The sequence below is a fragment of the Thamnophis elegans genome, chromosome 16, assembly GCF_009769535.1.
Source record: "Thamnophis elegans isolate rThaEle1 chromosome 16, rThaEle1.pri, whole genome shotgun sequence".
Lineage (NCBI taxonomy): Eukaryota > Metazoa > Chordata > Lepidosauria > Squamata > Colubridae > Thamnophis > Thamnophis elegans.
This window is the reverse complement of record NC_045556.1, coordinates 37,123,483-37,148,954: the sequence shown is the minus strand read 5'-3', so window position 1 is coordinate 37,148,954 and position 25,472 is coordinate 37,123,483. Positions and strand designations below refer to the sequence as shown.

Sequence of the window (25,472 nt, the reverse complement as noted above, 5' to 3'; positions counted from 1 at the left end):
ATAATTAAAAATTAACAACAGGTGAATACATTGTATCAAAAAGTACGAAGATAAACATTTTCCTCCATGCACCTTATATATATATATAGTCTGCGCTATATATATATAGAGGTCGGTATATATTTATATTGTATGTATATATTTTACATGCAAACGTTACTTATTCAAAGTATAGCCACCACTAGACTTATTTTGGATGCAAAAAGAAAAAGAAAACAGAAAAATGATGGGTGCATTTTGTGTTTTGGCAACTCGCTAGAAGAATTCAGGGAAACGTCTGAGCCCTGAATTTCTGGTGTCTTCGTTGACCTGCCTGTGGGGTTGTCTGAACAGTTCAGAAGTGGTTTGGTGTTGACTTCTTTTGAGCTGACCATCAATTTTCTTGTCTGGCTTCCACAGCCTTGGGTTTTTCTGGTGTTCACTTGTGCAAACACTAACCAGCTTCTACTTTGATTTACCATTTTATTTTCAACATCCTCCAAAGTTAGCTAAATGTTGCCGTTTGCTTAAGGAGGACCTCAATGTAAGGGTGAAGACTATCTCAAGGTCAACCTTCAAAGAAAGACTGTTGACTATCTCAAGGGCAACCTTCAAAAAAAGACTGTTGACTATCTCATGGGCAACCTTCAAAAAAAGACTGAAGACTATCTCGAGGTCAACCTTCAAAGAAATACTATTAACTATCTCATGGGCAACCTTCAAAGAAAGTCTGAAGACTATCTCAAGGTCAACCTTCAAGGAAAGACTAAAGTCTACCTCAACTAAAAATTACGCAGTTGAGTTGATGACCCAACTTTGCTCAATGATGCAATTCTCCCACTTAGCGTGTGAATTCTCAGCAACCTCCTTTCTCCCTTGTTGACGGTAGTCTGTAGCTTCCTTCAACGCTTCATAAACCAGTTCTCCCCTCTGGAGGAAGTCCCTGCTCCTTGGGTCCCAAATGTTTCTTTGAAAGTCACCACAATCTCTCTGGAAGGGACTCGTTTCGGATGCTCAATTTGAGGCGTGTGCCTTGAAAAGGGGGAACATGTGGATTCTACGAACCAGTGGAAAGCCAGTTTGCCAAAGCCACCACTACATGCATTTCAACAGTGGCAATATTTGTGACCATCCTTCCCGCCCCGCCCCGCTGCTGACGTTGCCCAGATGACATCAGCCTCCCAAATATTGTCATTCGATTATTCAGCCTGCAATTTAGCAGCTGCGAACGCCACTTACAATTCAACAGGGTTGTTGCATCATACTGGTTTAATAAGAAAAGAAAAAAAAGGGAATCGCAGGACAGCGGTTACAGAATAAAACCAATCAACCAACCCATTCACAAAGTTGGGAGGAAACAGATTTTTCCCAGCGGAGTTCGTTCTCCGTATCTCGGAATATATATATATATATATATATATATATATATATATATATATATTTTAAATCTAAAACCGCTCCCCTTATTTATTTTTTAAATGATTTCCCCCAGAAAGTATTTGTGCCTTCCTATTTGGTAAAACGTAGAAAAGATTTGGTCACAGTCATGCTTTTTGGCTGGAAGAGGGAGAAGGAAAAAACGCCAACCCGTTGTGAAGTTGGAAAACACATAAGGGCCTCAGTATGGCTTGCTGAGTTTCGTTCCTGTTCTCTCGGCTGGAGTTATGAAGAAAAAAAAACAACAGTACCGCTATCGTTGCATAGCCCTAGTTTTATCTTGTTGCATTTTTTAAAAAATAATCACATTTTTATTTATTTTTTTTAGAAAAAAGAAAACGCCGCATCCACCCAAGAAGGACGGAAATGTTCTCTGGTTAATCGGTTTCCTGCATCCATTTAAAAATAAGGGATCTCCACCAAGACAGTCTATTCTTCACCCTGGACGAGAGGGAAAACACCGTACGACTTGCCATACGACTTGCCTTGTATGCCAAAATGCAAATTTAGAAAAAGCCGCTCGCGTTTTAAATAGAGATCGACTTCCAGGCGTTTGATTAGTGACTGTTTGACGTTACAACGGCATTGGAAAGATGACGGTGTTTGGCCGTTGTGTCCCTCCTCGCGATCCCCTGACCAAAATTCAAAATGCTTAGCAACTGGCATGTACTTATGACAGTTGCCGTGTCCCAGGGTTGTGTGATCAATCTCTGTAAGCCATCTTCCTACAAGCAAAGTCCAGACTCAGTTAAGGACCGCCAAGAGTCCCTCAACCCTCGCAGCGATTCGCTTAACAACTGTAGGCCGGAAGAGGTCATGAAAGCGGGGCAAGACTTGCTTAACAACTGCCTGGCTCAGCACGGGAAATTTCGAGCTCCATTGTTGGTCTTATTTAGAGGACTAGTCCCCTCACTAAAGGGGAAACTATCAGGAAAAAGATGTGTGCTAATTCTGACAGTGCTGAAGATGCCCTCATTATTATTATTATTTTATTCTTATGACCTCCAACATTTCAGCTCCTCATTCGGAGGTTTCTCGGGCCTAAAGTAAAATTTAACAGTGCTCCTTATTTACGTGTTCAAAAGGTGGCAGATTAATAAAAGAGAAAGATGTTACACACGCACACATCCATACACAAACACGCAATCTAGGGATGAGATCCCTTGGAGATCAGAGACTTAAAATCCGAATCCGAAGCATTCCTTCCTTCCCCACTTCGCTTTTATTGGGGGTTATTTTTTCCTGCAAAAAGCACCCTTCCTAACAAAGAAAGCTTCTTTCTACGCCTTCCGGGACTCATCAAATGTCCCTAAAACAAAACCGGAACTGATTTGATTTGATTTTCTAAAATCGCCCTCCCAGCCTTTGCGAAGTGAAAAGATCCAATTGAGCTCTGGGTGACTTTGCAAAGGTAAAAGGTAAAGGTTCCCTTCGCACATATGCGCTAGTCGTTCCCGACTCTAGGGGGCGGTGCTCATCTCCGTTTCAAAGCCGAAGACCAGCGCTGTCCGAAGACGTCTCCGTGGTCATGTGGCCAGCATGACTCAATGCCAAAGACGCACAGAACACTGTTACCTTCCCACCAAAGGTGGTTCCTATTTTTCTACTCGCATTTTTTAACGTGCTTTCGAACTGCTAGGTTGGCAGAAGCTGGGACAACTCACGGGAGCTCACTCCATTAAGTGGTGCTAGGGATTCGAACCACCGAACCGCAGAGCTTTCTGATCGACATCTTAGCCGCTGAGCTGCCGCGTCCCTCCAGGTGATATTGAGCGCCCACTAAAAAGCCAGGCCAGGAAGATCAGAAAAGCTTCTCTTCTTGACCTCTTACTCTATTCTTTTTTTGGGAGTGGGGTGGGGTGGGGAATATAAGCACAACTGTATCCTTGCCACAAGAAGTTCCCACAGATTAGGCACTTAGAAGTAAAGAACGGAGGCTTCAGGAAAGGGAAAAAGAACATCTTGGAATGGCCAGTAAACTAATTCTCCACTGGAGGGGACTCTCGGCATTTTGGCTGTGATTTTGCCTTGCTAACTTTCGCTATACAATTTACCTCCCGTGCCGCCCCCCAGAAAGTGGACACAATGAAAAGGAAACGTTTATCCAACAGCTCAATATAAAACACGACGGTGCTGCCCACCCCCGCCCTCCTCCTCCTCCTCCTCCATCCCCCTCCTCAGCTCAGATTTGTAAATGAGGTTAACATTAAGATAGGGGGGGGGGGGGCGCCCACCAACAAGCTTGTCCGAGAAGTTCAACGGCGAGAACGAGATCTGAGATGTTGTCCTTGCCAAAACTTTCTCCTCCCTTCGAAGCGCTTTTTCAAAAAAATAAAAAATAAATAAATAAAAAGGGCTGGTGGGAAAGGACTCGAAATAAAATAAAACGTGGAGACCGGAAGGGGGGAACTAAGAAGGTAGGCGTAGCCGTATGGTGCTGGGATCCATTGGAAGTTTCCATGCTTGGCTTGGTTGATCAAGGGGGTTGCCGTTGGCCAACGGTTGAGATCCAGCTGGAGAAACTCCCTTCTTAAAATGTGGACACAAGAAAACATAGGTTGGTTCTTTGTACATCAGGGTGCATGGGGGGGGGGATTCTTTTGTCTTCCCCACCTGCTCACCCCCCCAACTGTGCAGATTCCAGTCTTTTAAGTCTAGGGTTTTCTCCCTGGGCTTTTGTGGTAGCCTCGTAACTTGGAGGAGGGGGGGGGGCAGAAGGTGGTATCTCCCATGACACAGCAATCGGGAGCAGAACAGAAGGAGATCTGCTCTACTCAGACCCTCTGAGCCAGGCGCCCTTCCTGACGCATCGATCGCTATCTAGTGCAAAAGAGGAAGCCGGGGACAGATGGAGGCCAGACGTCGCTTCCAACGGTGTGGTCCACGGGCCTAGGACTATTTTGGCAGGGCTGTTCCCATGGAGAGGCATCTGCTTGTATCTCCTTTCTCCCACTCCCCTCCCCCGCTCCGCCAGCCTTGATGTCACAGGGCTGGATGCAAAGAGAGACACACCTCGACACGGCGGTTGTCTGGATGATAAAACTCATCGACCTCCAGTGTGCAACTTGGGTTCTTGTCCTGCTAGCACCAATCGTCTTCGTCTCGCTCGTGGTAATAGCTACGCGCCCGGGTGCTGGTGCCAGAGCCGGCACTTAGTCCCAAGACGTAATGGTACCCGTTGGGGACGCGGCGGATTTGATGGGACTGGGATGTTAGAGAGGAGACGTAAGAGGTCCGGGAGGATCTCCCTGAATTGGTGGCCACAGCCTCCTCGAAGGTGAGCGTGTCCTCAGGCATCGTATGGTATGGACTGTCACTCTCTTCTCGGTGTCCCAGGTAAGGGTCCGAACCGATGCGTGCCATCAGGGTTGGTGAGGGTCCCTGGGAGTCGCCATGCAGCAAAGCATTGTGCTCAGAGAGACCCCGGCTCAAGCGTCCCGGGGAGAAGGTTGGCAGGCCGGTCTGGAACCCGGAGAAATGCACAGGCGAGGAGTTGGCAGTCTTGTAGGTAATGCTGGGGCGCGGAGTCAGCGGAGTTTGCGGCAACTGCCTCCGACCACGGCATGGGGTGCTAGCACCAGAGGTCAACAGCAGGGGGCTCCCATTAACTGAACCACTGCCCTACATGAAGATTGGAAGAAAGTAAATGAACAAAACAAAAACCAGGAAGAGGATATGGAGCAGGAGGAGAAGGAAGAGAAGGAACAGAAAGATATGGAGGAGGAGGAGGAGGACTTGGAGAAGGAGGACATGGAGGAACAGAATGAAAAGGAAGAGAAAGAGAAGGAGAAGAAAGATATAGAGAAGGAGGAGAAGGAAGATATGGAGAGGGAGGAGAAGAGAAGGAGCAGAAAGATATGGAGATGGAGGAGGACGATGGAGAAGGAAGAGATGGAGGAAGGGAATGAAAAGGAAGAGAAGGAAAAAGAGAAGAAGGAGAAGGAGGACGGAGAAGGAGGAGATGGAGGAAGGGAATGAAAAGGAAGAGAAGGAAAAAGAGAAGAAGGAGAAGGAGGACGGAGAAGGAGGAGATGGAGGAAGGGAATGAAAAGGAAGAGAAGGAAAAAGAGAAGAAGGAGAAACAGAAGAAAGATATGGAGAAGGAAGAGAAGGAGGAGAAGGAAAAGGAAAAGGAGAAGAAAGAGAAGAAAGAGAAAGAGAATGAGAAGAAAGATATAGAGAAGGAGAAGGAAGACATGGAGAGGGAGGAGAAGGAAGAGAAGGAGCAGAAAGATATGGAGGAGCAGGAGCAGGAGGAGAAGGAGAAAGAGAAGATAGATATGGAGAAGGAGGAGATGGAGAAAGAGAAGGAAAAGGAGAAGAAAGAGAAGAAGGAGAAACAGAAGGAGAAGAAAGATATGGAGAAGGAAGAGAAGGAGGAGATGGAGAAGGAAAAGGAGAAGAAAGAGGAGAAGGAGAAAGAGAAGAAGAAATAGAGAAGGAGAAGGAAGACATGGAGAGGGAGGACAAGGAAGAGAAGGAGCAGAAAGATATGGAGGAGCAGGAGCAGGAGGAGAAGGAGAAAAAAGAAAAAGAAAGAGAAGGAAGAGAAGGAGAAAGAGAAGATAGATATGGAGAAGGAGGAGATGGAGAAAGAGAAGGAAAAGGAGAAGAAAGAGAAGGAGGAGAAGGAGAAACAGAAGGAGAAGAAAGATATGGAGAAGGAAGAGAAGGAGGAGATGGAGAAGGAAAAGGAGAAGAAAGAGGAGAAGGAGAAAGAGAAGAAGAAATAGAGAAGGAGAAGGAAGACATGGAGAGGGAGGACAAGGAAGAGAAGGAGCAGAAAGATATGGAGGAGCAGGAGAAGGAGCAGGAGGAGAAGGAGAATGAAAAGAAAAAGGAGAAGGAAGAGAAGGAGAAAGAGAAGATAGATATGGAGAAGGAGGAGAAGGGGGATATGGAGAAAGAGAAGGAAAAGGAGAAGGAAGAGAAGGAGAAAGAGAAGGAGAAGAAAGATATGGAGAAGGAAGAGAAGGAGGAGATGGAGAAGGAAAAGGAGAAGAAAGAGGAGAAGGAGAAAGAGAAGGAGAAGAAAGATATAGAGAAGGAGAAGGAAGACATGGAGAAGGAGGAGAAGGAGAAGGACAGTGAATAATCATAAGAATACCAGATGAACACAGAGTCACATGTTGGGAGTAGAGTGGCAAAACGCAATGGACAGAAGAATGAATGACATGAACAGAAGAATGTATCGTAGGATAAAAAACAGGAAACAAAACAGAAGAGGGAAAAGAGAGAGTTTAGACATGCACAGTCAAGGGCAGGGAGGCTGCTCCAGAACCATTTGAACAGAAGGAAGAACACACGGAAGCCAACTGGGAGGAGAAAGGATTCCAAAGCAAGACAACCAATATGACAATACAGGGGAAGCAAACAATCTAGGAGACCAGAGAGCTGAGTGATCCCCCTTTGAAAAGTCAGGAGATCCCCGCATGCTTCCAGATCAACGTCAAGTCCTTTCCAGACTTGCAAGATCCTATTTCACGGAGCTAAAATTAGCGCATCTGGTCACGACTCATCTCTGCTCTAGTTGGAAAGGCAACCGTGGTGCCTTCACTCTCTGGGGATGAGGGCGCTGGAGTCCAACCACACCCAAAGGCCACCCATGTTGATCAGAGGTCCTAGGGCAGGGGGCAGCAACCTGCAGCTCTGGAGCCGCATGTGGCTCTTTCATCCCTCTGCTATGGCTCCCTGTTGCCGGTTGGTGCCATAATTTTGAGAGGAGCTTCCGGTTTGGGGTAGGGAAGCACGGAGTGCCAGGAGGAGACTCTACGGTGGGGGGAGCGGACTTCCAGTTTGGCAGAGGAAGAAGGACACCGTGCTAGGAGGAGAATCTATGGTGGGGGAAGTGGACTTCCAGTTTGGCAGAGGAAGAAGGACACCGTGCTAGGAGGAGACTCTATGGTGAGGAGAGCGGACTTCCAGTTTGGCAGAGGAAAAAGGACACCGTGCTAGGAGGAGACTCTATGGTGGGGGAAGCGGACTTCTGATTGGCTCCAGAATTGGGGGGGAGGCTTCAGGTTAGACCTTTGTGACTCTTTGAGTGTTTTTTGATCCCTGCCCTCTTTCTCATCCCTTCTCTCTCTCCCTCTCCCTCTCCCTCTCTCTCTTTCGCTCTCTCTCATTCCGCCCTCCATCTCCCATTCTCACCTGTTTCTGTGTCTCGTGGTCCTGCCCTCCACCGGGAGACGGAGGCCTACTGCATTCAGAGGACTTGGGCTGAGAACGATCCCGACTCCCGTAGCGGTCGCAGGAGTAAAAGCGCTGCTTTTCAGAGGAAGAGGAAGAATGGACTTTCCGTTCCTGGGACCGGCCACGCTCCTGTCTTTTGGACTTGGAGGTGGCATCTCCTGCTGGGGAGACAACGAGAAGACACGGATCATTTGATCATCAGATCATTTGTCAGCAAGTCAGCAAACAAGGCTCGCCTCCTAAGCATCCGTATGCACGAAGAGATGCACGAACAGAGATGCCGAATACAGAAAGGCAGACTAGAAGAGTTGAAAAGGACCTTGGAGGTCTTCCAGCCCAGGGCTGTCAAACTCAACGCCGGTGGGCCAGATTGGAGCTGATGGAGATTGAGGGGGCTTGGGAGGAAAATGGGGAGGAGCAGGCCCAGCCAGGGCCTTTCAGGATTGGGACAGCTTGTAGGCAAGGAGGAAGGGAAGAGAGGCTAAACAGTGAACACAAAAGACAGAGCTCATGCGATGAGCAAGGACCACCCCCTCCTGATCCAAGAGCATGGAGAGTGGAGAAAAGGCGAGAACAGCACAGACTAACATGGCTACTCGGGAGGAGAGCATCCCGCCCCTCTTCACAAGGCACACCTGGGGATTGAGACTTAAGGAGACGCTGTGGGGAAGGGCATTTGTTGGGAACAAACACTGAATTCCTGGAGTGTTGAGTGCCGATGTTTGAACTTTCCTGGATTCCTTGCGTTCTTTCTGGATTTCTTGCTTTGCAGCTGTGGTGTCACAGCGTTGGGCTGGACTATTTGCAGCCAGAGGCTACTTGAAGTGTGTGTGTGTGTGTGTGTGTGTGTGTGTGAGAGTGAGAGAGAGAGAGAGAGAGAGAGAGAGAGAGAGAGAGAGAGAATGAGAAAGAGAGAGAGAATGAGAGAAAGAGAGAGAGAGAAAGAGAGAGAATGAATGAATGAATGAAAGAAATGCTACCGGTTTTGACCGGTTCGCTCAAACCAGTAGTAAAAATACAACTGGTTCGTCCAAACCGGTAGTAAAAATAATGAAACCAGTTCGGGCGAACCGGTTTTTCCAATGATCGGCTGTGACACACAATTTATATTAGCTGGGAAGCAGGATTTCCTGCTTTCTAGCTAATCTAAATCGCATGGCACAGAGGATTTCCCCCCCCCTTGCTGTTCGCTTACCGTACCTTTTTGACCTTTGCACATGCGCAGGAGGCGCGCGCTCACATTGCTAGCGAAACGGTAACAAAGGGAAGTGGATTTCACCCCTCCTGTGTTACCTCTGTGCCAGGCTCTGGGTCATCCCACGCCCTTACCATGAGCTTCGCCGTCAATCAAATGATTGGGTGGCTTGTCAACCGACTTCTGCTTCTTCTCTCTCCGCCGGTGGCAACGATGGTGATGATGGTGATGGGTATGTTCAGCTGGCCGGGGATGTTCGTAGAGATGTGTGGCACGGGGACGCTGTGGGTTGAGCGTGGAGACGGAGCGCTTCATGGGGCTGGTGTCTGGAATGGGCTGTGGCAAGAAGGAAGGGCAGAGGGGAGAAGAGGAAGAGAATGCAGAGAGAAGTTGATTGGATGTGCACCATCAGAAGGTAGCATCTCTTCCTTCACGCATCTGCACCGTGGGTATTTATTTTCGCAGAAGAACAGAGTTGGAAGGGACCTTGGAGGTCTTCTAGTCCAACCCCCTCTCAAGCAGGAGACCCCTATCCCATTCCAGATAAACGGATGTCCAGTTTCTTCTTAAAACCCTCCAGGGATGGAGCACTCACAACTTCTGGAGGCAAGACATTCAACAAGCAACTGGGCTTCGTTTTTCCTTGAAGAGCTTTTGTTTCTCATCCAAGAAGCTTCTTCAGTTGAACTGAAGGCGAACCGAAGAAGCTTCTTGAATGAAAGAGCGGAACGTCCAGTTGCCTCTTGAAACAGCACCTGTGGGACAACCAGGACCTGGAGGACCATAGATATTTAGCTCTAAGTTGGTTTCTATGAAACCTCTCCATTAAAACTCTTTAGCATCCGTGGTGCTCTCTCCGCTTGGTGGTGCACTGATGATGTTGCCTAGTTGGGTTATGAAACGTCTGCAAGAAAACCACCAATCTCAGAGAGCACAAAGAACCCCACAGTCCTCCCCCTCTCCCTCCCTCTCCCCCTCATCTTCTCCTCTTCCTCCTCCTCTCTGAAAACCCCACTCCTTTCTAACACTGATGATGCTACTTAGTTGGGTCATGAAACGCCTGCAAGAAAACCACCAAGCTCAGAGTCCCAAGGGCCCCATAATTGTCATTGCTTTCCTCCTCCTCCTCCTCCTCCTCCTCCTCCTCCTCCTCCTCCTCCTCCTCCTCCTCCTCCTCCTCCTCCTCCTCCCTTGCCACAAACCCCATTCTCTTCTAGCACTGATGATGTTACCTAATTGGGTCATGAAACATCTGCAAGAAAGCCACCAAGCTCAGAGAGCACCAAAGACCCCACAGTCCTCCTCCTCTTCCTCCTTTTCCTCCTCCTCCCCCCTTCTGACACTGATGATGTTACCTAGTTAGGTCATGAAACATCTGCAAGAAAATCACCAAGCTGAGAGAGCACCAGGGATTTCAATGTTCAACCCTGAGCTGTACAAAGACTTAGTGCCTCCAGATTGAGTATTTTCTTCCATCTTAAAAAACAACAACGATGCACTTAAACCCTTCCTTGACTAGATTTTACGGGACAGGGGAGTTCGAACGAGCTACATACTGATAGATATCGCCCCGGTGACCGTGTTTTGCTCCTCTGCAAGAAAAAAATGGCATGGGTCCCAAACCAGCAACAGTCAGACATCCCAGGAGGCAGGTGACAGACGAGATGACCAAGGAGAGGCAGGGAAGGAGGGGCAGCGAATGAGACAGACGAAGGCCGAGGAAGGGGTGGGCGAATGGAGACAAGAGACAGAAATGAGGTTAGTCAGCAGTTATTCATGAGGCAAAGGTGGTTGGATGAGTATGATTGTCAAAGGGAGCGGCACGCTGCAAGAAAATAAGGTTCTCAATGAGCTCAGGTAGCGAGGTAATTTCCCACAACCTAGCTGCCATCCAGATTCATTTGTCGCCATTGGTGATTACCACTGCTAGCCCTGATGATGTTACCGACTGTATTTTCCAGAATATAAGATGCTCCGAAGTATAAGAGGCACCTAGCTTTTGGGGAGGAAAACAAGAGGGAAAAATCTGCCTCTGCCTCCCAGCAATTTGCCTCCTTGTAGCAAACAGCAAACAGTACAGACAATGTACACTGTTTGCGGTGTTACATTTCAGACTACACTTGTACAGAGGCTGTTAAAATTGATGTGCTTTCTGGAAGTATACGTTATTTCAGTTTAGCCTGATTAGAAGAGAAAAAAAATCTGCCTCTGCCTCCCAGCAATTTCCCTCCTTGCAGCAAACAGCCTGTTTCACTTTCAATTTCAGTTTCAGCATGGGCCTCCCAATGATCAGCTGTTTCAGGCTACAGGGATTGCCATAGCCTATTGCCGCCCCATTTTCCCGTTTGCTGCAAGGAGGTAAATTGCTGGGAGGCAGAGGCCAAAGGGTGGGGGCCAGTGTGTGGGTGGGACTACATTCAGTGTATAAGACTCATCCAAAATTTCACCCTCTTTTGGGGGGGGGAGGTGCATCTTATACGAAAAATACAGTAGTTGGGCGATGAAACGGCAGGCACTTCTCATCATCCTCTTCATTTAACGACCCCATAATCCCTGGCTGGGTGGAGTCTGGGCAACTGAATGGAGTTAGTAGAGTGTTTTCATGGCCGGATACCCTACCTGTCGCCAATGAGGAGTTTTGTTCAGCAGGTACATTCTCGGTGTGCCCGGAGAGAGAAATATCTGCCTGTACCGAGGATCAAACTCACAGCCTCCAGACTGTGAGGCGAGAGCACCACCTCCAGGCCACCACACCACTCTGAACAACCGGTACTTCTCATGCCCGACATAATTTTTATGGGTGATGGTTAAGTAGATATGCCCCCCCCAATAGGATTGTCCAATGTATTTCCCCAGGAAACGTAGATAAGGCTCTGAATCTATTGGCGATGTCTATTTCACTCTCCAAATTTGAGGCTGTCGTTGTTCTGATGATGAGAAATGAGTCTTAGAGAAGCTCCTCTTTTTTGGAGAAAGACTAAGACAGTCGCCCAAAATGTCGTTGGCTTCAATGAACCAAGATGCTTGTGAAGACATCCAGAATAATGCCTTGGTGCTCTTGACTGCTTGCCTTTCATTCCCTTGCCCATACACCCTGATGAGGTTACCTAACTTGGTAATGAAACGTCTGCAAGAGAATCGCCAAGCTGAAAGAGGGACCAAGGATCCAGGATTATGGGTCTTACCTGGGTTTCGGCTGCCAGCCGAGGCATGGAAGCCGCTCGCCCTTGACTTTCCAGTCCTGGCTGATGTTCTCCATTGGCTAAAGTTGGGCTGATCTCTTGCATTTCTACAACCTGTAAAATACAGTGACAGAGTAGCAGGAGTGAGTAAGGAGCTGTGGCCTACAGACGTCCCCAGTAGTTTCAATGGCTGTCTACGTCCAGAATAATCCTCCTCCTCCTCCTCTTCCCCCTCTTCCTTCTTTTCCTCCTCTCCTCAAACTCCCCTCCCCTCGAGCACCAATGATGTTACCTAGTTTGGTACTGAATTGTCTGCAAAAAAGCAACCAAACTTGGAGAGGACCAAGGACCCCAAAATAATCCTCCTCCTCCTCCTCCTCCTCTCCTCAAGCCTCATTCCCTTCTAGCACTGATGATGTTGCCTAATTGGGTCATGAAATGTCTGGAAGAAAACCGCCGAGCTCAAAGAGTCCCAAGGACCCCATAACCGTCATCGCTTTCCTCCTCCTCCTCCTCCTCCTTCTCCTCCTCCTCCTCCTCCTCCTCCTCCCTCGCCACAAACCCCATTTTCTTCTAGCACTGACGATGTTACCTAGCTGGGTCATGAAACGTTTGCAATAGGCTATGGCAATCCCTGCAGCCTGAAACAGCTGATCATTGGGGGGGGGCATGCTGAAACTGAAATTGAAAGTGAAACAGGCTGTTTGCTGCAAGGAGGCAAATTGCTGGGAGGCAGAGGCAGATTTCCCCCCCCCCCTTCTAATCAGGCTAAACTGAAAACAGGCTGTTTGCTATTTGCTGCAAGGAGGTAAGTCAATAACTATAAATGCCTACAGAATGTTCACATTATTAGACTTATTTTTTTTAAGACTGCTTTGTTATTGTTCTAGACAACTTAACAAAATGAAGTTGTTTTTTTAAAAAAATGCTTGCTCTGAAGAGGCCCAGTGCTATTGTACCTTCTTTTAAATAGCAGAGAATAATGTATACTTCCAGTAATGAAACATTTGCAAGAAAACCACCAAGCTCAAAGACCACCAAGGACCCCGCAGTTCAACCCCCCTTCCCCCAAGCTACGAATATTCTTCATTTACTGCATGATGCTTTCCCCCATATTTATTACTTGGAGTCATCCCGGAATCCCAAATGTCCCTCCTGTTTTTCCCCCGTTGAAAAAACGAACCAGCTCATTCAATCAGCGCTCCCTTAACAGAATCCCAAAATTCGGGTTTCCGCTAAGTGCATAGGGCAAAACAGAGGAGGAAAGTGGGGAAGTAAAGCCTTAGGATTTCCTAGGAAAATCCTTATGTTTTCCTGTCCTCCTGGCACGCTGCATATATCCCCACCCTCTTGATTGCTTGCCTGCTGGACGGGGATTTCTTCTGAATGGCCTCTTTCAAAGGCTGGCGTCCTAGTTTCATAAAACATGTTTTGGGTGTGCTGGATCCCCCAGGAGACAGATTCTTTGATGCCTCCCCCTTCCGGCATCGGCCTGTGGTAGAAAAAGAGGAGAAGAGGCTCTCAAAAACCACGTGGAAGAAAGGCTGCCCGAGGGAGGGCTGAGAAAGAAGCAGGAAACAGAAGCTCAACTAGAGCTGGCCCTTGACTTCACAACGCTTCATTTAATGAACATTCAAAGTTAGAATGGCACTGAAAAAAGTGACTTACGACCATCCGAGGGCTGGACTAGAAGACCTCCAAGGTCCCTTCCAGCTTCTATTCTATTCTATTCTATTCTATTCTATTCTATTCTATTCATATTCTATTCTATATTCTATTCTATTCTTAATTCATATTCTATTCTATATTCTATTCTGTTGTGGCCCAGCAGGAGCTGTTGGAGCTGCCACCAGACTCCAACAGCGAGGGGCCCTATGAGTTGGCCCTGGAGGATGTGGAGGACCCTGGACAGGGTTCCGACTCCGAGCAGGGTGCAGAGAGACTTGTTGGCCACCAGGTGGCCCCTGAGCCTTGGATCAGTGGGGAGGAGACAAGGGAGAGTGATCCAGAAACCAACAGTGAGTTGTTCCTGGATGCACGCCATCGAAGAGCTACTCAGGAGCAATTACGCAATTACGGAGGTAATTGAGCTCAGCTGATGGTCATTAGGCTCCTCTCCTGACTATAAAAAAGACTGCTTGTGCCACGCCCTTCTTGCAGAAGTCAACGCTTTGACTAAAGAGAAACTAACTTGGCAGGCTGGAATGCTGCCAAGGTTTGTTTGAATTGCTGCCAAGGTTTGTTGGACTTGCTGCCAAGGTCCTTATCTGTTTGTTTACTTGGTTTTCAGGCACCGAGATTCTGGTCTTGTTATTAAAGGACATTCCATTTAAGCTTGTCTCAGCTTTCGTTACTGGACGGAGGAGGGGGTCAGAATACTATTCTATTCTAAATTCATATTCTGTTCTGTTCTATTCTATTCTTAATTCATATTCTATTCTATTCTATATTCTATTCTATATTCTATTCTATTCTTAATTCATATTCTATTCTATTCTTAATTCATATTCTATTCTATTCTATATTCTATTCTAAATTCATATTCTGTTCTGTTCTATTCTTAATTCATATTCTATTCTATATTCTATTCTATTCTTAATTCATATTCTGTTCTGTTCTATTCTTAATTCATATTCTATTCTATATTCTATTCTATTCTTAATTCATATTCTATTCTATTCTATTCCATTCCACTCTATTCTATTCTATTACCATGAGAAGGGACTCCTGAAACGGACTAACGAACAAATTGTCTCCTGCAAACTCCACTCCCCCTTTTGCTCCTCTTTCATTTCCTCTGGGAGGGGCCATTCATCGTCCACCTGTGGCCTTCCTCCCAAGTCAAGCCCTGTTCTTTAGCTCTTCCCTTTGTCTGGCAACTCTGCGCATGCGCACACTGGGAACAGGCTCCAGCTGTTCTTCGGCCTCACTGATGTCTGACTCTGAAGGCAGCTGATAATTGTCGTACGGCTCTGGCCCCCTCTCTGCCTCCAACACAGAGCCCTCACCAGAGCCTTCCCCAGATTCAGGACTGGCCCAGGTTCCTCCCCAACCTCCTCACTGTCCGAATCTTCTGCCAGCTCCACTGGCCACTGGCAGGCCACAACATGACTAGCTGCCTTTAGCTAGGCTGAAGTGATGAAAAAGGGGAGGGGTAGTACTTACAGGGTGCCCCCATTGTTGAGTGACGCGGAGCTCTTTTGACGCAGGAAAGCATTGGGGAATCCTGTCTGGCTCTGCTCCAGGGCTGCTTTCAGTGGGTGGAAAAGGGAAACGGTACCAGTCTAGAAGAAGGAGGGAGGAGAGAGAGAGTGGATTTCACAGAATCCCAGGGCTGGAAGGGACCTTGGAGGTCTTCTAGTCCAACCCCCTGCTTAAGGCAGTCCTTATTCCATCCCAGTCAAATGGCTGTCCGATCTTTCCTTCAAAACCTCAACGGATGTATCGCCCACAACTGAGTAATGAAACATTTGCAAGAAAACTAACTATTCAATTAGTTAATTGATGTCACAGTCAGGAAATTTCTCCTTGGATCTCTCTTTAACAAACTTCCACCCATTGCTTTTTGTCTTGCCTTCTGGGGCTTTGGAGAATAGCATAGCGCTTAGACTTACATACCGCTTTGCAGTGTTTTTACAGCCCTCTCTAAGCGATTTACAGAGCCAGCTTCTGGCCCCCAACAATCTGGGTCCTCATTTTACCCACCTTGGAAGGATGGAAGGCTGAGTCAACCTTAAGCCTGGCGAGATTCAAACTTGGCAGAGTTAGCCTGCAATACTGCATTCTAACCACTGCACACCATGGAAGGAAGGGAGGGAGGAAGGAAGGAAGGACGGGAGGAAGGAAGGAAGGAAGGAAGGAAGGAAGGGAGGAAGGAAGGAAGGAAGGGAGGGAGGAAGAAAGGAAGGAAGGAAAATAGCAAGAACACTTGGACTTATATACCACTTCACAGTGCTTTTACAGCCCTCTCTAAGTGGTTTAGAGAGTCAGCCTCTTGCTCCCAACAATCTGGGTCCTCATTTTACTCACCTCGGAAGGATGGAAGGCCAAGTCAACCTTGAGCTGGTGAGGTTTGAACTGCTGAACTGCAGCTAGCAGTCAGCTGAAGTAGCCTGCAGTGCTGCACTCTAACCACTGTGCCATCTCAGCTCTTAATAGGTCAACCCTGTCTTCTCTGTGTCAGTCCTCAAGTACTAAAACACTGTTACCGTGTCACCCCAGTCCTTCTCTTTGTTAAATGGTTGGTTGTTTGGATGGATGGATGGATGGATGGATAGATGATAGAGAGAGGGATAGATGGATGATGATAGAGAGAGATATGAATGGGCAGATGTTAGAGAGATGGATGGATGATAGAGAGAGGGATAGATGGATGGATGATAGAGAGAGGGATAGATGGATGGATGATAGAGATATGAATGGATGGATGGATACATGATAAAGAGAGGAATAGGTGGATGATGATAGAGAGAGATATGAATGGACAGATGTTAGAGAGATGGATGGATGATAGAGAGAGGGATAGATGGATGGATGATAGAGAGAGATATGAATGGATGGATGTTAGAGAGATGGATGGATGACAGAGAGAGGGATGGATGGATGATAAAGATATAAATGGATGGAGCGGTGACAGAGAGAGGGATAGATGGATGAATGATAGAAAGAGGGGTGGATAGATGATAGGGAGAGATATGAATGGATGGATAGATGATAGAGAGGGATGGATGGATGATAGAGAGAAGGATCAATGGATGGATGGATGGAAATTTACCTGACATCCAGGGCCTGAGTGAGATGGGTCACGGGTGTTTTTATTTTGTTTGTAGAAATCAAATATCATCAAGGCTGCATAAACCTTCCCCACTGTCATGGCTTCAGCTAATCAGGGAAGAAAAATAGAAATACGGTTCTCTGAGTATTTATTTATTTATTTATTTATTTATTTATTTATTTATTTGTTTGTTTGTTTGTTTGTTTGTTTGTCTTGTATGCCGCCCACTCTCAAAGGACTCCGGGCGGCTCACAATAGACAAGGGAAAGGGGATAAATAGACAAAGACAGAGACAACACTTTAAAAACACAACATTCACAGTAGCATTAAGTCATAAGGTGGATGCCATTTGTGCTTCTTTCCACTTGCACAGGCACAGAAGGAACACTTTGGAGCACTTACGTTTATGAGGTGGCACTAACAGATCCAAGTTTTTGGAGGACAAATTGGGCCAAACCATCGAGACCTCCTTCCTTAGCTCAGCGTCACACTGGTGTTGCAGCACACCTGGGAGATAGAAAGCCAAGAAACAAGATCTAATTCCAAAGGGAAATTGTTAATCAACCAAAATAGAACTAGGAGGGAGGGACCTTGGAGGTCATCCAGCCAGCCAGCCAGCCCCTTACCTGATGCGAGTTTGATGTCCAGGGCTGTCCTTATCAAGGCCATTAGCGTTGATGTGAAGTGGACACTCAGGTCGTCATTTGAGATGGGCATGTTCATCCTGACCAAACGCTGAAGGAAAGAGAGTTCTTTCGGTCAAGGCTTCATCCCTTGTCACCTGCTCCCAACCTCCACCTCCTACTCCCCTCCAAAGGAAAAGAGGAGAACCGTGTCCCACGAGGCTGACTTTTCATGTGCTGAGATGGTTTTCATCATGGGCCGGAGAGGAAGATTCAGTCACAATTTTGGAGCGGTGGGGTCCCCCCCCCTTTTAAAAAACTTCAGCACAGGGAAAGTTCAGCACAAGTGTTGGTTGTATTTCTTCATGCAAGGCAGGGAAGGAAGGAAGGAAGGAAGGAAGATGGGAGGGAGGGAAGGAAGAAAGACGGGAGGGAGGGAAGGAAGGAAGGAAGATGGAATGGAGGGAGGGAAGGAAGGAAGATGAGAGGGAGGGCACAAAGGAAGGAAGGAGGGAAGATGGGAGGAAGGAAGATGGAATGGAGGGAGGGAAGGGGGAAAGATGGGAGGGAAGGAAGATGGAATGGAGAGAGGGAAGGAAGATGGGATGGAGGGAGGGAAGGAAGGAAGATGGGAGGGAGGGAAGGAAGGAAGATGGGAGGGAGGGAAGGAAGATGGAATGGAGGGAGGGAAGGAAGGAAGATGGGAGGGAGGGAAGGAAGGAAGATGAGAGGGAGGGCACAAAGGAAAGAAGGAGGGAAGATGGGAGGAAGCGAGGGAAGGAAGGAAGATGGGAGGGAGGGAAAGAAGGAAGATGGGTGGGAGGGAAGGAGGGAAGATGGGAGGGAAGGAAGATGGAATGAAGGGAGGGAAGGAAGGAAGATGGGAGGGAGGGAAGGAAGGAAGATGGGAGGGAGGGCACGAAGGAAGGAGGGAGGATTGGAGGAAGGGAAGGAAGGAAGATGGGAGGGAGGGAAGGAAGGAAGGGAAGGGAGGAAGGTTAAGGTTTCTTTGAGATAATGCTCTCCTGAGACATATCAGAATTACAGCTACAACACATGCACTTTGGACGATCTCATGCACAGTATCTCCATAGTTGAGATCATGCCAAGAAGGCTGCAATACAGACACACAGAAGGATGGATCAATTATAGCCCGTAAGAAGCATGTGGAGGAGAAACACCAGGTAGATGTCAGAAGGTCAATTGAGAGCAAAAGAGATGACAAGAACCATGGTTGGCAGAACCAGCTCTAGGAAACAAGGAAGCGACTGGATAGGGAGGACAATCACAACATCTTTCTATGATCTCCAGAAGACACGGACACAACAAATAGAGATGGGAGGGACGCAGAGATCACAAGAAGCCAGAAGGAACAGAAAGACAGAACACACTCTCTCTCTCCCTCCCTCACTCCCTTCCTCCCTCTCTCTCTCCTAAAGCTGGTTGATGTCTTCAGAGAAGCAACAGTGGTCTGTGCTTCAAGTCACCTGCTCCATGAGAAGGAAGTCTTCTACATCCAGATCAGGGCATGGATGAGAAAGCTATCCAGCTGCTCAAGCAACATCTTTTTTTGTAGAACTCCCTGGCCAGGCAGAGTGTCTAAGATAGCAAGGGACGTACGCCTATCAGGTCAAGAATCCAGACCTTCAGCTCCAAGGAAACGGAGAGAAGTGAGGCTCTCTCAGCCTTTGAAGGACATGGCTCACATTTGTCCTGTTCTTCAAAGGCGAATCACTCCTCTACTTTACAATCAGAGGTGATATTCAGCCGGTTCACACCGGTTCGGGCAAACCGGTAGCGGAAATTTTGAGTAGTTCGGAGAACCGGCAAATGCCACCTCTGGTTGGCCCCTGTCGCCCCCTGGCCTATTGTCAGGCCTGCAGCCATCTTTTCTTTTGGATCTTTGGTCTGCCACACTTTCTATCATTCTACTATGCATTTTCTATGATGGGAAAATGGGAGAGGGGATCGTATGGACCTAGATGATATGTAGCCATAACAAAATTCTTTCTAGAAAGCCAAGGTCATCCTTTGTCTTTGCACCTCTGCACCTGACCGGAACTGGATGGGTGGAATTCATAGAATTGGTACGAAAAGAATCCCACCACTGTTTGCAATACTTTTAAGTAGCCACCTCAGTCCATGGTGAGGGTGGACAATGAAGTCTTACTAGCAACTAGTTCAGAGTTCATGTCCCAATTGCAAATTAACCTCTTAACCTTCTCAAAAAGAAGTTCCTTTTTTTTGGATATATTCCCATGCACCCTGGCACCGAAAACAGTAGTGGGATTGAACATTTTTTTTACTACCGGTTCTGTGGGTGTGGCTTGGTGGGTATGGCATGGCTTGGTGGGTGTGGCAGGGGAAAGATACTGCAAAATCCCCATTCCCTCTCCTCTCAAGGGAAAGGTTATTGCAAAAACCCCATTCCCTCCCCACTCCAGGGGAAGGACACTGCAAAACCTCCATTCCCGCCCCACTAGCCTGCTTTCCAGCTCCATTCTCCTCTGGAGGGCAACAAAAGAAGACCCAGACGATTTAGCTGGGACTCAGGAGGCAGCGAATAGATTGAGGGCGGGGCCAGCCAGAGGTGGTATTTGCTGGTTCTCCAAATGACTCAAAATTTCCGCTACCAGTTCACCAGAACCTGTCAGAACTGGCTGAATACCACCTCTGACCAAAAACCCAAAATGTGGATTCGCCCTCTCCTAGAAGCAGACAAAAAGGATTGAAGGAAATTGGAAAAAAAGGATCGAGAGAGGGTTTTCTTTTTTTTTTAAACAAGCACGAAGAGAATGATGGTCCAGATGGAACAGTTTAAAACTGGAACAGGGGTATCCAAATCGAATGACTGAGGAACTGTAATTCTAACCCGAACGAGAAGTGGATGTACCACAAGATATTCTCCCCGGAGAAGACGGTTTACAATTGATCTTCTCCAACCGCTTATTGCGACAATCCCATGCAGCCTATAAATAAATGGAAAAGCTGTATGCCAAAGGGTCTTATTAGGATGCTTTACAAGTGGAATTGGACAACTCACTGCAGCCAACTTCTCACCATCAACCTGACACCGCCAATTTTGCCCCGGATTCACAACTTGCTGCAGAACATTTAAAATAATTTTCAAAATACTGTATTTTTCGGAGTATAAGATGCACCTTAGTTTTGGGGGAGGAAAATAGGGCGGGGGGGAGAGATTCTGCCTACCAAGTATTCATCTAGCTAAAATCTTTAGTCTGGTCAGCTTCAGCACATAAGTTTGCTGGTTTGGAGTGTGCGTGCACTTTTTATCCCCTGGTTGGGGATGAAAATAGCTTCTAAAGCACAGCTGATCGTCGGAGGGAGCAGCAATAAGGAAAGCAGGCAAAGCATGGAAGATCGCTTCACTCGCTAGCGCCTCATTAGGACTGGAAAACAGCTTCTAAAACACAGCTGATCGTTGGAGGGAGCAGCACTGAGAAAAGCAGGCAAAGTACGGAAGATTGCTTCACTCGCTAGCGCCTCATTAGGACTGGAAATCAGCTTCTAAAACACAGCTGATCGTTGGAGGGAGCAGCAATAAGAAAAGCAGGCAAAGCATGGAAGATCGCTTCACTCGCTAGCGCCTCATTAGGACTGGAAAACAGCTTCTAAAGCACAGCTGATCATTGGAGGGAGCAGCAATAAGAAAAGCAGACAAAGCACGGAAGATTGCTTCACTCGCTAGCGCCTCATTAGGACTGGAAAACACCTTCTAAAGCACAGCTGATCGTTGGAGGGAGCAGCATTGAGAAAAGCAGGCAAAGCACGGAAGATTGCTTTACTCACTAGCGCCTCATTAGGGATGAAAAAAAGCTTTGAAAAAGCAGCATTCGGAGTATAAGACACATCCAATTTTGTCAGCCTCTTTTGGGTGTGTGTCTTATACTCTGAAAAATATGGTGTATTTTTGTCATTCACATTTCATTCTGTCCTGCCTTTGGCATTCTTTCTTTCATGATTCTAGTCCAGTTTCTTGGATATTCAACTCGACACAGCGAGTTGTCCCATGGAGCATTGGCGGCAGCGAGTCGGCCACGTTGGCTGTGGCGAGTTGTCGTAGACCCGCTATAGGGGCAGTTATGTATGTGCAAATAAGGGTTTCTTTCGTTTCCCCACCACCACCTTGAAATAGGTGAAAATATTCACTGAAATAGGTGAGAGTAATTCCTAGTTTTTTGAAGAGAGTTGTATGGGTGCGGCATTCTGAGGTATGTGTGTTCTCTTTTCAACCTCGTGAAAGGAGAATCCAATGAGGGCGACCATTTATTTGTCTTCCATTGGAGACTTGGAAGTCAGTTAACAGTAACAGAGTTGGAAGGGACCTTGGAGGTCATCTACTCCAGCTCCCTGCTCACGCAGGAGACCTATACTAGGGATTCGAACCACCAAACTGCCGAGAGTTGGACACCCCTGGACCAGAGGAGAAAAGAGTTCTGCAGAAGCCACGAGTGCCACGAAGGAAGGAGGGCGTGAAGCTTAGAACGAAACACAGACATCTGACGGGGCAAATCTAACCTTATAGGCAATACGAGCGGGACAGTTCTTCCCGAGGCCAAGTGGTGGCGACATGTGCCTCAGCATCTCGTACATGTCGGTGTAACTGATCCTCCCACTTGGAACCAGAAGAGGGAGACAGACAGACAGACGGGGAAGGTAAGACAACACAAGAGAGAAGCACCAGCCACAAACAATGGGGAGAAAAATAATAAGGGGAAAGCAAAGGAGACAAAAGAATTCTTAGGTTAATTAGTGCGTTGGAAGACTGGTTTCCGGGGAAGGTAACAAAAACGAAGGAGGAGCTTCTCCCAGTCCATCTCTTTTGGGTTTCTCCTGCCATCTGCTCTCAAAAGATTTGAGATCTCTCTTTTATTTAAATTTAAATTGGAAAGAAACAGATCAGGACATACGAAAGGAAGAGAGGCGGTGTGGAATCCTTGGGGAAGGTGTGTGTGTGTGGGAAAAAGAAATCGTAGCCCCTTTTGGAAAAAGGCAGCACTCGATTTCGAACGGGGGGGGGGAGGTGTTGTTTTGGTGTAAAGGGAAGTGGTAAGTGCTCCTCTGGAGGAGAGGGGAAAGGAAGCGTTATGGGACGGTCAGCCGGGGTTTGAAGGAAAATGTTGGTTCGAGTCCTTGGCATTCTCTGAGCTTGCATGCTTTCTTGCAGATGTTTCATTGCCCAACGAGGCAACATCATCAGGGATCTTCCTTCCTTCCTTCCTTCCTTCCTTCCTTCCTTCCTTCCTTCCTTCCTTCCTTCCTTCCTTTCTTCCCCCCTTCCTTCTTTCCTTCCTTGTATTCCTCGAAAGCTGGCCGAGGATGACCCTGAGAAAGTGCTCGGATACAATAACATCTTCACTCCTGCGGATTGGCTGAGTCCACATTGGGCTGTCAGGAGGGGTTTCTAATTCCTTTCATTCTAACTGTATTGCCTGAGGGCCCTCATAGCCTGCTTTGATCAGGTCCTGCTATCACGCCTGTTCAATCAAAGGTTCCTTTTGAAACGCCAAGTTTCAAGAGTTTTTACTTTCAGTGATCTATCTTCCTTCCTTCCTTCCTTCCTTCCTTCCTTCCTTCCTTCCTTCCTTCCTTCCTTCCTTCCTTCCTTCCTTCCTTCCATGTCCTTAGTGCTCTCTGAGCTTGGATGCTTTCTCGCCAAACAAGGTAACATCATCAATAATCTATCTTCCTTCCTTCCTTCCTTCCTTCTTCTGAGAACACAATTCCCTTCCCATCACCTTCACAGCAATTGGACCAGGGTAAAACACCTGCTTTCTCAATGACTGAAGATTTAATGGATTTATTTTGTCCTCTTTTTTTTTAAAAAGTTCTTATCCTTCTTCAATAATTTAGCCCCTATTTTGCTACAATATTCTCTAAAAGCTCTCTTTAGCTCTTAAAGCCTAGTTGAGAATTCCAGATTACATTGGACCGTTCTCTGGCCTTTTAAAACCAAAAAGGAAGCTAAATCGACGTTTTTAGCATCTCACTGTAGGACAAAATAACAGAGAATTGTTTTTTCCTGGAATTGGGCTGGGGGAAAAGAGTGGCCGGTTAGAACAGAGCAGAGTCGGGAGGGACCGTGGAGGTCTTCTAGTCCAACCCTCTGCTCAAGCAGGAGATCCTATACTATTTCAGACAAATGGCTATCCAATCTCTTCTTTTAAAACTCCAACAATGGAGCAACCACAACTTCTGGAGGCAAGTCGTTCCAATGATTAATGGTTCTCACTGTCAGGAAATTTCTCCTTAGTTCTAGGTTGCTACTCTCCTTGATTAGTTTCCACCCATTGCTTCTTCTCCTATCTTCAGGGGCTTTGGAGAACAGCTTGACCCCTGTCAGATCGATGAATCTGCCATTCTTTAGGGGAAGGAGGAGGACCTTTGCTTACATTTATACTTTATTCTTTTCTCCCCTGTGTATCCTGTATCCTTTAGTCTATTGATTTATAAACTTCAGCCTGGCTTTTGGGGAATGTAAGGGGAGGGAGGGCCCCGTGGGTTGCATCCCTCAAAAGCTGGCCGAGGATGACCCTGAGACAGTTCTCGGGTACAATAACATCTTCACTCCTGCGGATTGGCTGAGTCCACATTGGGCTGTCAGGAGGGGTTTCTAATTCCTTTCATTCTAACTGTATTGCCTGAGGGCCCTCAGAGCCTGCTGTGATCAGGTCCTGCTATCATTCCTGTTCAATAAAAGGTCCCTTTTCAAATGCCAAGTTTGGAATGAACTCCCCACGGAGATCTGGACCCTCACCTCTCTCCAGGCCTTCCGGAAAGCTGTCAAAACCTGGCTGTGCCGGCAGGCCTGGGGTTGATGAGTTCCCCTCCCCTCTCGACTGGTATGGCTGTGTGATTTTCGTGTATTTTAATTATGTGTACTGTTGTTTATGTTCCCTTTCCCCTTTGAGTTGTTCACCGCCCTGAGTCCCTCCTGGAGAAGGGCGGCATACAAATAAACCAAAACTAAAAAAAACTAAACTAAAACTAAACTAAACTAAAAAAGAATTTTTACTTTCTTGGATAAGGAGGAGAAGCCTGGCCTTGCAACCCCCCGCTCTTCTTTGTGGCAGCCCCTCCAATATTGGAAGACTGATATCATGTCAGCCCAAGTCAGAGGTGGGTTCCTACCAGTTCGCACCAGTTCGGTAGAACCGGTTCATCAAATCTACCGAACCGGTTAGAAGAGGTTCCACCAGAAAGCAGGCCACACCTACAGAAGAGTTCCAAAATTTTTTGAAACCCACCACTGACAGACAGACAGACAGACACACACACACACACACACTCACACAGAGAAAGAGAAAGAAAAAGAAAGGAAGAAATAAATAAAGAAAAAAAAAGAAAGAAAAAGTGAGAGAGAGATGAAAGAAAAAAAGAAAAAAGGGACAGAGAGACAAAAGGGAGAGAGACAGAGAGAGAGAGAGGGAGAGGGAGAAAACACATGGCCGGCAAGCCACTCCCACCAGGTCACATGGCTGGCAAGCCACTCCCACAAAGGAGGCCACACCCACAGAGTAGGTTCAAAAAAATTTTTGAAACCCACCACTGGCCCAAATCCTTCCAAGTAGACAGACACACCCAATTCCTGCAACTGTTCTTCACACTTTTTAGCCAACAGCCTGTTATTTTTATTTTAATCATCAGTGCAGAGAAGAGCAACCAAGATGACCAGGGGACTGGAGACTTAAACAGATGATGAACGGTTGCAGGAACTGGGCATGGCTGGTCTAGGGAAGAGAAGGACCAGGGGAGACAGGAGAGCAGTCTTCCAGTATTTGAGGGGCTGCCCCAGAGAGGAGGAAGGGGGGGGTCAAGCTGTTTTCCAAAGCACCTGAAGGCCAGACAAGTAATAATGGGTGGAAACTGAAGAAGGAGAGATTCAACCTGGAAATAAGAAGGGATTTTCTGACAGTGAGAACAATCAACCAATGGAACAGGAGTTGCCTTCGGAAGTTGTGGGAGCTTTATCCCCAGAGGCTTTCAAGAAGAGACTGGACTGCCGTCTGTCAGAAATGGTGTAGGGTCTCCTGCTTGGGCAGGGGGGGTTGGATTAGATGACCTACAAG

General features: G+C 47.2%; 1 protein-coding gene across 1 annotated transcript in view; it reads right to left on the bottom strand.

Annotated features, from left to right (window-relative positions):
• Window positions 1-4,497: 4,497 nt before the first annotated feature.
• The window catches only part of CACNA1B (calcium voltage-gated channel subunit alpha1 B), a 186,691-nt gene continuing 165,716 nt past the window's right edge, over window positions 4,498-25,472 (bottom strand). The window contains exons 40-49 of the mRNA XM_032232823.1: window positions 21,922-22,018; window positions 17,386-17,494; window positions 17,162-17,266; window positions 16,760-16,866; window positions 15,151-15,269; window positions 13,340-13,477; window positions 11,989-12,103; window positions 8,938-9,139; window positions 7,567-7,769; window positions 4,498-5,037 (exon numbers count right to left, since the gene is read on the bottom strand). Coding sequence (XP_032088714.1) covers window positions 4,498-5,037; window positions 7,567-7,769; window positions 8,938-9,139; window positions 11,989-12,103; window positions 13,340-13,477; window positions 15,151-15,269; window positions 16,760-16,866; window positions 17,162-17,266; window positions 17,386-17,494; window positions 21,922-22,018 — 1,735 coding nt within the window. The remainder of the gene's footprint in view (window positions 5,038-7,566; window positions 7,770-8,937; window positions 9,140-11,988; window positions 12,104-13,339; window positions 13,478-15,150; window positions 15,270-16,759; window positions 16,867-17,161; window positions 17,267-17,385; window positions 17,495-21,921; window positions 22,019-25,472) is intronic.